Below are 14124 nucleotides of genomic sequence, written 5' to 3' on the forward strand. Positions count from 1 at the left end.
GTCTGATTGGTTTAGGAGGATGCTTGTAAGATGTTGACTAAATAGTTTGCAGCTGACCAGAGAAATGGTGAGTGACAGTTTAGATAGATAGATAAAGTGTGCAAAGTGTGTCTCCTGCCTGCATGGTTTGCGAGAAAATAGCCATGTCCTTTAAATTCCATTGACCTCTACTGTCACAGCTCCATGATGGATGGTCATCTCTTGCTGATATCATTCCCATAATTGCGTCTTGTTATGATGGGTGCTGATGCTGCGCCCATAGGACAATCAGGGCTCTAATCATCTTGCAGCATCACCTCGACTTGAATCTTTGCTCTACATACCCGCACAAATTGACAAAGTTGCAACAGTTGCAGCAGTTCCCATGGAAACTATAATAAAGTATGAGACAGAAGACTCTGTGACAAAGGTTTTTTCTTTTTTTTCAAAATGGTGGATGGCTCTCATAATAGCTAAAAGCCTTTGTGCACTCTCAGATAGTTAAAAAGAAATGAATATTTAGATGCATCGTTAAAGTATTCTACAAGGTCTGAATGTTTAAATATGTGTCTACACTGCAATGCACTGCAAAAAAAAAAAAAAATATATATATATATATACATATACGGTATATATATATATATATATATATATATATATATATATATATATATATATATATATATATATATATATATATATATTCTAAATCAGTATTAAATCATAGGTAATCCTAGGTAAATTCCCAATTATCTTGATGGTTCTACAGATTATCTTATCAGATTTTCCTGTGGTGTGAGGTGTGTTAAGAGTGACTGAATCTGCTTGGAAGAACAACCTGTTTAATATTTACAATCAGAAATATGTGGGAACCCCAAGGACAAACGTGCACATGCTCTGGAGATTATCACGTGAAACGAAACAAAACCCAATCAGAAAGCGAGCTGACGGAAGACCCACCTCCAGCTCGCGCGGAAAAATGTAAAGTCCATGTTCATACCGTCTCCATGACTTCATCTAAATCTTTTCTGTAAAAAGCAGTTCTTAAGCTCCATTTCTTCTTGCCGGTCGTCCACCATGTTTGTTTACTTTAAAGTCATGTTTGAAGTGAGAGATTTTGCTTGTTTGTGAATGGAATCTGTTAGTGAACACTGATCTGTTAGAATCTGTGTCTTATGATTCATCTATGATTTCTTATCGTCATGTTTGTGGTCTCACATTTTGAAAATCTTATAAGATTTATTAGCCTTAGGCCGTGTGTCCACTAAAACTTTTTTTCACGCGGCTGGCGTGTTTTTTCAATGGGAACGCCGCGTTTTTAAAACGCCATGAGCGTAACGAGGTGCTGAACGTCTTTTTCACACTGAAGCGCTGAGTGCTCGGCTTTTTTTGCTGGTCGTCGAGAGTTGAATAATGTTCAACTTTGGGTGAAACGCAGCGCTCATCACTTGTCACTTTTTACCCAACTGTCCAATCACAGTGGAGGAGGGGCGGGACTAATACCACACCGACCAACCGCCACATTCTGCTTGTACAACGTCAACAGATGACAACAACAAGCATAATAACGGAAAAAAATTTATTTAAAACAAGAGCCAGAGAAAATACATTACATTTTATTTTAGTATAGACATTTTAATATAGAATCAACACAGAAACAAAAAAGGTATGTGTGAAATTAGATACTAGTAACACTTTCGCGGATATTACGTATTAGGTGTCTCAACTGAAAAAAACGCAATGCTGTGCATCTTTGGAAGCAGAGTCGCTCGCAAAGTTACAAAACAAAGCTGGGCGAGAGTGAAACCTGAGCGCTAAACACTGAGCGAGCGAGGCAGCATATATTTTCGGCCTTTTTTCTCTTTTGGACAAAAAACGAAAATGCCATTTTCGGCCGGCAAATTTTTGGTGTATCTCTAAATACTAACCCCATTTCCAACCTTAATACTGTAGAGTGAGATGCTTGGATGTTCCTGCAGGAGTGTAATATAAGTGTCTTTGGATAAAATGCTCACAGCTCCTCTGTATTTCAACATTTCTGTCAGCAGAGTTCTGGAGTGCTCGGATTCTCTGTGCCCCAGATTCTCATGTTGTTGAATTTCAACCTATTTTATGGGATTTTGAAAACTTTCACCAGATCTAACAAAAGCTGTTCAAAGCACAATATAAGCCTTAGAGGAAATGTACCACAGTGAAATGGGAATCCACTGAAATGGAAATGGGAAATGAAACCTAAAATCACTTTTTTCATCCATACATGCCTGCACCCATGACTGATTTTTACCACAGACGGTTTATGTTTCAGAAGATGTTTGTAAACTATAATTGAGCAAAAGATGTTTGATGTCTTTCAATATTATGTTATACTTCATGTCGCTGCACAGTATGGGGTGTAGTAGAGGGTTTGGAATTTGTAGATCAGTTTTATGTGAGAGATTTTACCACAAAGTCCAGGTTAAACAGATATCCATGCTAAGATCAAACCTATGTGCACTTTGAGATCAAATATTGATTGAAGCCCTATTAATAGTGTTTTAGGTCATATTGCATATTTTTTTAATTGTGTAATGAATTACGTCATGCAATGAAGAAGTGACAGATCTGTCCGCAGATGTTCAGAATAAACATTATATAAACTAGTTACATTTTCTGCCTTAGAAATAAATAAATATGTTGGGGATTGGTCAATAACCAGTGTGATATATGTATTTTCCCCCCCAGATAATGTGTACAGAGAATGTCTGGCTAATGGCACCTGGGCAAAGAAAGGAAACTACACCCAATGTCAGGAAATCCTCAACGAGGAGGTATGTGGTTCCACATACACATTATACATTGTGATAATCTTCACAAATGAACACAACTTTGAGTTTGAAGTGTAAATATAATCGGCAGAAGTCAAAAGCTAAACGTAGGCTATAAACGAACTACACCACGGTCGCATGGCTTCGACGTCACTGTCACTAAGTTTATAACAACACTTTCAGTCTTTGAGAAAGCAAACTAGTTTTATGGTAAACTAGTAAACTAGATGAGGTAAACTAGATGAGTTTACCTGTTCAGCTGATAACATTTAATGTCTCCAAAAACCTCTGTTTAGACACTTTTACAAGACAAGTAAAAGCTTCTTTTTTTTTTTTATTTTTTTTTTTTTTTATCACACAAGGGTATTTTATATAGTTGATTATACATGCATGGTCTGTCTGAATACTTGATTTTGATAGTTAGTTCCAAGTCAGTTTTATCATCGTTCTGTTTTAATGCACTGTTTTCATTGAAGCGTGCACACACATATGTCAACCGCACACAGAGAGCGGAGATTGTGCTGCCCATACAGAAACATTCAGGAGCACAGGAACTTATCAGCGCTGCCCGAGACTTTTATTAATACAATTGCTTCGCTACTGAATTGCCACATTATATTTCTCAGCAAAGAGGGTGTAACATTGCTGGTTTTGAAGTAATTAAACTCACTCCTTTTTTTGTTAATGGAGATAGATGCTGAACAGACGCAGGTAATTCACACACGCTTTAATTCAATTAATTAATTCAAATAAATGTAATCTTACGCACTACTTTATCTCTGTGATCTGATTCAAAGCAGACAGAATGCTAGATCTAATGAGCCGTAATTGACAAAAATAACTGTAAATTTTACCCTTCCGGACAAATATTGTGCTGCAAACATCAATAACAGCTTTAAGTTGTCAATGCTGGGAAATGACAATGGTATTAGCGGGATAACCCACACATTGCGTTGGGTGGTTTGGGTGGCCTTCAATGTTGTGCATTAAAATTGTTCAATGCACAGATAGCCATGGATTATCCCTTAAGCCGGGTGCACACTGCGATTTATAATAGTCATTTGCAATTGTTGCTCTGTCAGACTGTATGAACATGATCATCGCTATAATCCATGTCACACTGTAAGATCTCAGTTGTCATTAATGTCAGACTGTACGACAGTCAAGACGCGTTAAAAACGGACGCACGCACGCACACAAGAAAACTTGTCCGGAGTTTTACATCATCAATCAATGACACGTTCGTTCACAGTGAGCTGCATTACACGCAGGATTGAAATGGTTGCTACAAAGAAATCTCTAGCGTTAATTTTGGTCACGGCTTGTCTTGAAAAACGAAGACGATTCGACGGTCGTCGTAGGAGAAGTCACACTGCAGGACTGTGAGTCAAATCTTCTGACACTGCCAGAATTTCGTCCGAGGTCAAATTTTATCGCAACGGTCATTAATCGGCTGTCGGTGAACATCTTAACCTTTGTCTCAGACGGTCAAATCGTGGCCAAAACTGCACAGTGTGCACCCAGCACCCACCTTTACATAAAATCTGAAAATGTCATGAGCTTGTGTTCACCATGGACCTTATTTCAAGCATTTAACCAACAGCCCATGCAACCCATTGACTTTAGGATGATGAAACCGGAAGTGTTAAAATGCTAAATTGTTTCTGGGTTTTGGCCTTCAAACATAATCATCCCATCACTCTATAAGGTTTTAATGGTTTTTAGTTGAAGGATTTGGATAAAGATGGAAAAAAAATCCACGTGAACCTCTTTGTGCAAGAGGTCAGATGTTCTTGCTTTGCATAGAAGCACATACTACTCATTAAATAGTTTGAAGTAAAAATTATTCTATTAAATAAGAGTTAATATTGTGTGAAGTGTGAAGCATTTTCACTTGTGGCCTTAGACTCCATACATACAAACCAATGCAAAAAGCTTTGCTGAAGGTTACTTTTCTTTGCGCTCTGGATCAGTTAGTTCCCATTTTTACTACCTTTAGACTTTGTGAATCTAATGTAATGTGAAGGTTAAAGTAGTGTTATTGAAATAATGACACTTGTCATGTTTTCAGGAGAAACTGAGGCATTTAGCGTTCTTCATTCAGGAAGCTAAGTCTCCAAAGACTGCTCAATAGAGTCAATGCATTCTTGTTGAGAGTTGTCACTTGGAATCTTTAGCAAGACTGTCATCCGACCTTCATAGACAGACATGGTTTGCTTTTTATTTGCGGCTTATCTTTATGCTGTTTTATGTGTTTCAAATGTCCCAGCTAGATGCTGGTTGGCAAAGTTAGTTGGATTCTTGGATATAAATAGCAAATGCACTCATAACTGGCTTTTTGGCTTCTAGAATTTATTTTTAGAATTTACATAAATTTTCTTACAAATTGAATACATATTTCATAAAAATTCTAAAGCCTTTAGAAGCCTATATATATCAGTCCTCCTTCCTAAATCTCGATTAATGGTATTATTTTGACATTTAGTATAGAGCATCCACCAAGTGTAGTTTATTTGAACATATTTGCAGGTGAATCTCTCTGAAACACAGGCATGGCTGTTAGACAGAGACATTGATACTGCATGTCTACAAGATTCATTAGCTGTCCTTTGGTGTAACAGAAGTAACATGGGGTGGGGTGGGGGGGTTAATAATGTATGGGCTTTTATCTTTCCTCAAAGGAAGCAATTTAACCAGGCATGCTAAGCCTTTGTTCACACAGGGCTGGCGAAAAGAGAAATCGCTCATCCAATCGTCCCAAGTCGGACGGAGGAGTGGGCTAGCAAGGATAATGCTCACATTTATATTTAGACAGCAAGGGAGGGCTTTCACCACAGCTAGTGGCTTACTGGAGCATGTGATGACCACTAGATGCTGTTTTTTTAGCTAGAGATTTTTATCTTCACTACTGAGAGTACTGTTGGAATTCATATGTATTGTATTTAAAACTAGAAGAGAGCCCCATTATATTTAAAACAAGAAGAGAGCCTCTTAATCGTGTCATGCTGTTAGCATGTGATCTGCTGGAGGCTTTGTTTAGTAGCCTAGTTAGTAGCTACTCTTGATCCAGGCAAGTTGGATACTGTGATGGTCATGCAGGAGTTGCAGAGTAGGTTAAAATCTGTGTCTGGTCTTACCAGTAATTGTATTTCTTTAATAAGATATGTATATATTATAAATCATATTAAAAATAGAGGAGACTGAGGCCGTTTATCACTTTTCGAAGTTATTTTTGCCACAAAAATGCATCATTTACAGGCTTTTTTTCCCCTGCAAATATTGATATGTGATTAATTGCAATTAATGTATTTAATTTATCAGCATATTATATAATTTAAGATTTTAATCAATTGACAACCCAGTAAAAACAGCTGAAACATATTTTCAGAAACATTCTGAAAGAATCTGGCTTGACAGATTCTCTGCGATGTAGAGTTTTAATAAATGGGGCTTGTTTGTGTTAAAGTATGTTTTTAGCAACACCATCCATTATAATTTAGTGTTGATCCATGAGCTGTGTGATGTAGAAGCAAACCACAGCGTGAGGTATTCATTCATGTCTCTTGATGCAAAATGAGAGTGCATTAAAATAAGCACAGCAGTTGTCACAAGCAATATATATCTCAAATTTGTATTGCCACATTGGGTTTAAATGTAATTTAACTACACTGAAAAAAAATGATTCTGACCCCTTGTAAATGTTACATGTTTTTATCTGGTTAATTTCACTGATTTTAATGTGTCATTTAATCCTACTTATTTTTTATTATTAATTTTCAAATTCACTGCCCTTGTTTAAAACAAGTTAATTTCATTGAATTAAAAGTAATTAGAAGAAAATAAGTTTAATTTAATTTACACTGTAAAATGAATACGCTATATCTACTCAATAAAATTGTGCAGATTACAAGCAATATTATTAATTAAATTTAACACATTAGAATTGAGTAATAATTAATCAAATCAATTCCTTAAAAGTTAACCATTTAAAAATGTTTAAACAAAAATATCTGAATAACAGACAGACGTCAAAGATTAATTAAGAACTCTTTATTTTGTATTGCCAACACTGAAGACACCTGACCCACTAAGCAAAATGATGTCCAAAAGACGTCTTTTCAACGTCTTTGTCACAAAAGTCGGACGTTGAAAAGACGTCCACTGAGGAGCCAGAATGAACGTTTTTATGACGTCTTTTTTTTACGTGTTCTGCACGTCCGATATAGACGTTCATGGAACCTTCGTACAAGGTTATAACTAGTTCAGATGTGGCCATTGTGGACATATTTCAACGTCATTTATGGTCTCATTTAGACATAATTACTTTGACTATTGCTGTCAGATGATCTTATAGTGAGAATTAACAGAGGTTTAGATGTTGATATTTGTTTAATTTGAAGTGTCACCATTGTGTCACCATAAAATCAGCTGTTTTCAGCTTATTGATGATGAAATCATAACAAAAAAGCATCTAATGTTGTCAGATGCTTTGGCATTCATAACATCCAACCTTGCGGAACTGCGATATTGGTTTCAAAAGCATTAAAATTATCACTTATTTGAAGGTGTATAAAAAGCATGTGCACATGATGTTTTGAACAAGTGTATCATGTAAACACACAGACATCAAGATTTTGCATATGATTCACAACAATGGTGACAATTGCTGCAATGCATGATGGGTAGCTTTCATAGTACAAAACTCATCCTTAATTCCCAAGCTTTTTTGTTTTGATTGTCACCGTTGTTGTGAATCATATGCAAAATCTTGATGTCTGTGTGTTTACATGATACACTTGTTCAAAACATCATGTGCACATGCTTTTTATACACCTTCAAATAAGTGATAATTTTAATGCTTTTGAAACCAATATCGCAGTTCCGCAAGGTTGGATGTTATGAATGCCAAAGCATCTGACAACATTAGATGCTTTTTTTGTGATGATTTCATCATCAATAAGCTGAAAACAGCTCATCTTACTTATTATTGGCTTTCTCTGTCACAACAATTGTGTTTTACAAACACACAGTTAAAGCAGTCAAATAAAAGTTAAAGTAAAAGGAACGGGGACCAAGAGCCCAACTAAAGCAAACACTAATCACCACAATGGTGACACTTCAAATTAAACAAATATCAACATCTAAACCTCTGTTAATTCTCACTAAGATCATCTGACAGCAGTAGTCAAAGTAATTATGTCTAAATGATAGACTTGTAGTCAAGACCGCCTAAACCGAGACCAAGACACTACCAAGACCAGAGGGTATCGAGACCAAGACAAGACCAAGACCAAGACAGACCAAGTCAAGACCAAGACCAAGTCGAGACCAAGACCGAGACCAAGTCGAGACCGGAGGGGGAAAAAAACAGTGTTGAAGCTAAGAAACTTGTATGAATTCAAGAATAGCAGCATTCTAGGGTTCAGCCGCAGTTTACATTCAATACATATTAGATGGTATTACTTCAACTACAGAACAATACAGAGACAGACCATGTCATGTGTGTGACTGTGATCTCACTGTAAATGTTTTTGCAGACTGGGTGAGATCAACTATGTGTAGCAATTGCATGACGGCTGTTACTGCACTATTAGAGGATTGAGACTCCCTTAACTTTTGTGTACTGTTGAGGACTGACATGACTGGTACTGACTGGTTCATCTGACAAAACATCAAACACCTCCAACACAATCTTGCTCCTCCAACAACTGTCTAAAGAATGAGAAATATGTAACCAATTGAAATTATACTTAATGTGTAGATGAAATCGTAAAATCAAATTAAAGATACACAATTGTAAACTTGGATTAGGCCTAATGTTTAGTCAACACAACGGAGATATGCATATGATATTTAAAAGACCATTTATTTAGTCTAACACCATCTTAAATACAATACTGTAATCAAACAACACACACACACACACACACACACACACACACACACACACACACACACACACACACACACACACACACACACACACACATCCATCAAAGTCACAAATTCATCTAAGCAAATGCCTGCCTATCTCTGCCGATTTCGGAGTCTCCAAATTAATCCATTCTGCAACTTTTAAATACATAATTCAATTTTTAAAAACGAAATTATAGGCTGAAGTGCAGGATCCGAAAGTTGGTAGTTTTGTCGCTATGGTTACACACACACACACACACACACACACACCGTTGGCGGTGCGCTCAAAGTCATCTGTCAGTTGTGCAGTTACCCACAATCTCCTTAATGAAGATAAAACCCATCATGTCACTGATATGTGTTTTTTAAATCAAGTGATCAAAGTGCTCGTTGCCGCTGCGATCAGTGGCGCGGATAAAGTGTTTTCTGGTGTGGCTCGCGCACACGCCGCACTTTCACTCGGACGCGCACTTCAATCCGTTCCGTTGTGGATAATAATGTTGCATTATCGAACGTTGTGTCGTCGTGGATATTGTAGTATTGTATTGCTAAATTCCCCGACCACTATGTCGGTCTGAGACAGCGAGACCTAGACAAGACCGAGAGGTCCGAGACCAAGACAAGACCAAGACCAAAGACCGTCAAGGCCATGACAAGACCGAGACCACGTAAAAGTGGTCTCGAGACCGGTCTCGAGACCAAGACCGGTCTCAAGACATACATCACTACTAAATGAGACCATAAATGACGTTGAAATATGTCCACAATGGCCACATCTGAACTAGTTATAACCTTGTACGAAGGTTCCATGAACGTCTATATCGGACGTGCAGAACACGTCAAAAAAAGACGTCATAAAAACGTTCATTCTGGCTCCTCAGTGTTGTACCTGAGTTACAACAGCCAGATGAACAAATAGAAAAGGTGATCTGATGGTGTTGGTTGTGATTTAACTTAATCATTATTTCACAATCATTTGACCTGAACCATTGAATTCATATAGAGCCCAATTTCTGAGTTAGGTTTACTTCATTAATTATAGCAGCACTGGCCTTGTACAGTATAATATTTTTAGCCTTTTCAATGAAATCCAAATGATCAAATCAATAAAAAAAACTTCAACATTTTATTTTTATGTAGGCACACACAGACATCAAGAATTAGCGTATGAATCTCAGCAATGGTGACAAACAGATCGCCTCTGATCATAAGCTCATTATTTATTCATGCAGCAATGCATGATGGGAGCCATGAATGAGTTTTGATTGGTGGCACACAGAATGCACTGCAACATGCTTTATAATTGTCACCATTGTTGGGATTCATAGGCTGATTATTGAAAAAAAATTGTAAATTCAACTCAAAATAGTTTAGCTAAAATTATGAATTTAATTAATCTGAAATTACTTATAAAATATAAGTACAACCAATTTACAAAATATAAGTACACTCAACTTAAAAAATATATCTGGATTTAGATAAATTTATTTCATGCAACCCCTTGACATAATAAAATTAAGTAAAGTCAACATAAAAATGTTTTCAGTGTAGGCATTAACCAGCCTTTGTTCACACAGGGCTGGCGACAAGAGAAATCATTCATCCAATGTACAATTGACACTATAATTATTTTGGTTTGCCAAAGTAATACTTCGATATTTTTGCCTTTCACAATTTTCTTGATGCCCTTCATTAAAAAAACTAAAACTATAATATCCTATTTGGTGGCACGGTTTCATTGTGACATCTTTCCCCACATAGTGTGACAGCATGCAACAGCAAACGACAAACTTAACTTTAATGACAAAATAAACATAAACAGCAAAACGAAAGTAAGCGACTGCCACATAAACAAAATAAAACACCAACATAAAGTCCTTGTCTTCTATTTCCGTTCCTCCTTCTTATACCCTTCTGGAGCTCCTTCATGAGACTTGAGACCTGTGTGACTCACATGGTGCATTTGCTTCGCCCTGCTCGTCACAATTATTAAATTATTATATTTCCTTGCAGTTTCTTTTCTTGCCATCTTAAGGCATAACTTTGTGCACATTGTCTGTAAGAGGAAAGGAGTGCAAAAAATGTCTGGTTATCAAGTAAAGCAGGGTTACCAGGGCTTTGGTATCTTAGCCTAAAAGAGGAACGGCAGAGGAACGGCAGCCTTTAAATCTTTTTTTTAGCCTTTCTGCCCTAAGACAGAGTCCCCAGTGGACCCGCCTGGCATTTGGGCCTGGCACTGCAGGACAAATGGAAGTGGAGTATGTCCTTGCTGAAGAATATTTTAAATGTGGCTATCAGAAGAGCTAAATTAATGATTGTACTTCGATTGTCATTTGGCTTATTGTAGATGTAAATGCTTTCCAGCTCCCCCTGCTCTTCTGTAATTGTGTCTGTCTATTGTGGTCTTTGAAGAGTACTTCAAGACGCAAGCTGTTGCCTGGTCACCCTCAGCAAACTGTTGTTGCAAAGTCTTTGGCATCACTTGGCAACTATTTAAGAATCATGTTTTAGCAGGATGAAAAAAAAAAAGATTAAAAACAGAATGAACACTGATGGTAATGCCATTCACATTCAAATTCAAATTAAATTAGAATCAGAAACAGAAGGCAGTGAAGCTCACCGAGAGAGACCGTCTGCTCTCAGGAAAGCAGCAGAGTTTATCAAGTCAGATTTGTTCAAAATCAGCATATGATTTGCAAAAGCGACTTTCACAGAACACATCTCCTTGTCAATTAACAAAACTCACTTTACCATGAGAAAATATATTAAGCCAGTGGTTCAACATTAGCTGCACCATAAGGCCAAGTATATTACTATGCATTGTGGGTGCAAAGTGTGATGTTAAATTACTTTGTGAAATCCAGTGAAAATGTATACCAGGAGTGTCAGTTTACGCTATTAATTTAGTACAAACAATTATTAAAAACTTCTGAAGCTACTTTTTGAAATGTCTATTCAACGAGTTACTTTTTTTGCCACAATAATGCATAATTTACAGGCTTTTATCAGCAAATATTGATATATGTGATTAATTGCAATGAATGTATTTAATTAATCAGCATATAATATAATTTAATCTTTTAATCAATTGACAGCCCAGTAAAAACAGCTGAAACATATTTTCAGAAACATTCTGAAAGAATCTGACTTGACATTTAATAAATGGGGCTTGTTTGTGTTAAAGTATGTTTTTAGCACCACCATCCATTATAGTTTAGTGTTGATCCGTGAACTGTGTGCTGTAGAAGCAAACCACAGCGGGAGGTATTCATTCAGGTCTCTTGATGCAAATTGAGAGTGCATTAAAATAAACACAGCAGTGTTTCGTAAAAAAAAAAAAAAAAAAAAAAAAAAGAAGTAGTTAAACCCGAGGTAATGATGGCTTTTTAGCAGGTGATGATGCCTTTAAAAAAAAAAAAAAAAAAAAAAAAAAACTATTTTGTTTGGATTTGAAAACAATTAAAACAAATAAAAAGCTATTGCAATTATCCTCTCTAGTGATATTTATGTGATACACACAATTCTGCATGCAAGCCAACTGGCACAAGGTGCCGCTGGGACATGTGACAGATCCTAGGTAGTCTAAAACCACCCACTTACCTACTGTATCACACACAAAATACCAGGCAGACGTACGTTAGCTGCCCGCTATCTGTGCCATCTGTTTCCTGCGGGATTGTTGATTTAATAATTAATAAGTTCGCTCACATAGGCGAACATGTGGTGACTCCTTGGTGCTCCTCCAGGCAGGTTGAAAATCTACAATCGCTCCACTCAAGGCTGAAAAGAAAAGACTGAGAGACGCTGCAGTGTGGCAGCTGTCATGGAATTCAAGCAGAATGGACTGGTTTGCATACACATTTTTATAATTATGTCCATAATGTTTACTTTTGACAGTAGATCCATCATAAAATATTATTTTTCCACATTTTAAATACAGATTTTCAATAGTTATTGTATGAAAATGAATTACATATTTTTTTACCCAAATTGTCAACACACCGAACACCCCAAAAACATGAAGTTTTAATTTATTTATTAACATTTATGACAGAGACAACAGTAGGCTGCTGTCACTTTAAGACTGAATGCACGGCCCGAATATACTGACACCCATCCGGTTTCTTTCTCAACTGTTCACTTATGACATAACTAGTGGTCGACCGATATTGTTTTTTTGATGGCCGATGCCGATATCTTAGAAAGCATATATATATATACTTTATTTTTAATATAATCAATATTTTATAAATTATACTTTAGATGGCAACTTCTTGAATCTCCAGTCCTATTACAGTTTTTTTTTTCACAAATAAAGTAATTGTTGAATATGTGAATAAATATATGAATATGTGAATAAAAAGGAAGTAAACACTGTAACAGGGCACTCGGTAATCTGGTAATTTCATGCGCAATGGTAATCATAGTTTTTCAAATAAAGACAAGGTAACGCTAATTTTACATACAGCCGACAGTGAAAACGATATGAATATGACACAGTGGGCAACTGGATACAGCACAGCATATTTTAAAATGAAGGATTTAAAGTTTTTTTATGTGTCTCCTGTGAGGCTGATCTTCTGTTTGCATTCACTCACTTCGCACTTCCGTCACTCGCAGTAACACGTTTATGCAGGCTACAAATGCACACTTCACAAGATATCACAGCTGGATTCGATTAAATCTGCAAGGTTTGTGAAATTAAATGTTTATTAGATATTCAGAGATTTGTTTAAATGATGTAGATGCGCATTTGTTGAATGTTGACGGTAAATGAGAAAATATTTTAGCCTGATTGTTTGCCTTTTCTGTTACAAATAATATAAAAGCAAACGCTTTACTTTTTCGCTTACCATTTACTTTCTTTGCTTACCAGTTCTGTCTAACAAAGTATTAAATATGACTGACAGAGATCGTAAACTAATGAGACTGAGAATGTGAGTGAGCGCTGTGTGATCAGGCGCTGCTGTTCTCTTCTCAGGCGCTGGTGTTCTCAGCGTCACCCGTCAAAATAAAAGTCCGGAGTGCCGTCAAAAAAAAATTCCCGCTTCCAACACATCGGCCAATCAGAAAAACTTATCGGCCGATGCCGATATTTTAAAAATGGCAAATATCGGCCGATATATCGGCCTTGGCGATATATCGTTCGACCACTAGACATAACCGAGAGAATAGTTGTCGAGACTGGTATTTTGACATATTTTTGTGTATGTGTGTCCGTTCAAGTGCAAGTAAACGCGAAAGAGGAATCAATTTGGTGTTTGAGCGGTGTCTGAAACACACCTCCCTTTCTTTCTCTCTGCGTGCGTGCCCTTCGGGGTGTGTGAGGCTGTGTGCACAGTTTATACAAAAAGCATGAAAATATATATATATATTTTTTATGTGCATTTAAGATATATAACATGCTGTGTAAAAAGTTAGACAT

General features: G+C 36.7%; 1 protein-coding gene across 2 annotated transcripts in view; it reads left to right on the top strand.

Moving 5' to 3' along the window:
• crhr1 (corticotropin releasing hormone receptor 1) overlaps positions 1-14124 on the top strand; it is a 136334-nt gene that overhangs the window by 71864 nt on the left and 50346 nt on the right. For both annotated transcript variants that reach the window (XM_082184077.1, XM_082184078.1), the window contains one exon: positions 2701-2786. In XM_082184077.1, coding sequence (XP_082040203.1) covers positions 2701-2786 — 86 coding nt within the window. The remainder of the gene's footprint in view (positions 1-2700; positions 2787-14124) is intronic.

Source organism: Leuciscus leuciscus, assembly GCF_965113295.1.
Source record: "Leuciscus leuciscus genome assembly, chromosome: 1".
Taxonomy (NCBI): domain Eukaryota; kingdom Metazoa; phylum Chordata; class Actinopteri; order Cypriniformes; family Leuciscidae; genus Leuciscus; species Leuciscus leuciscus.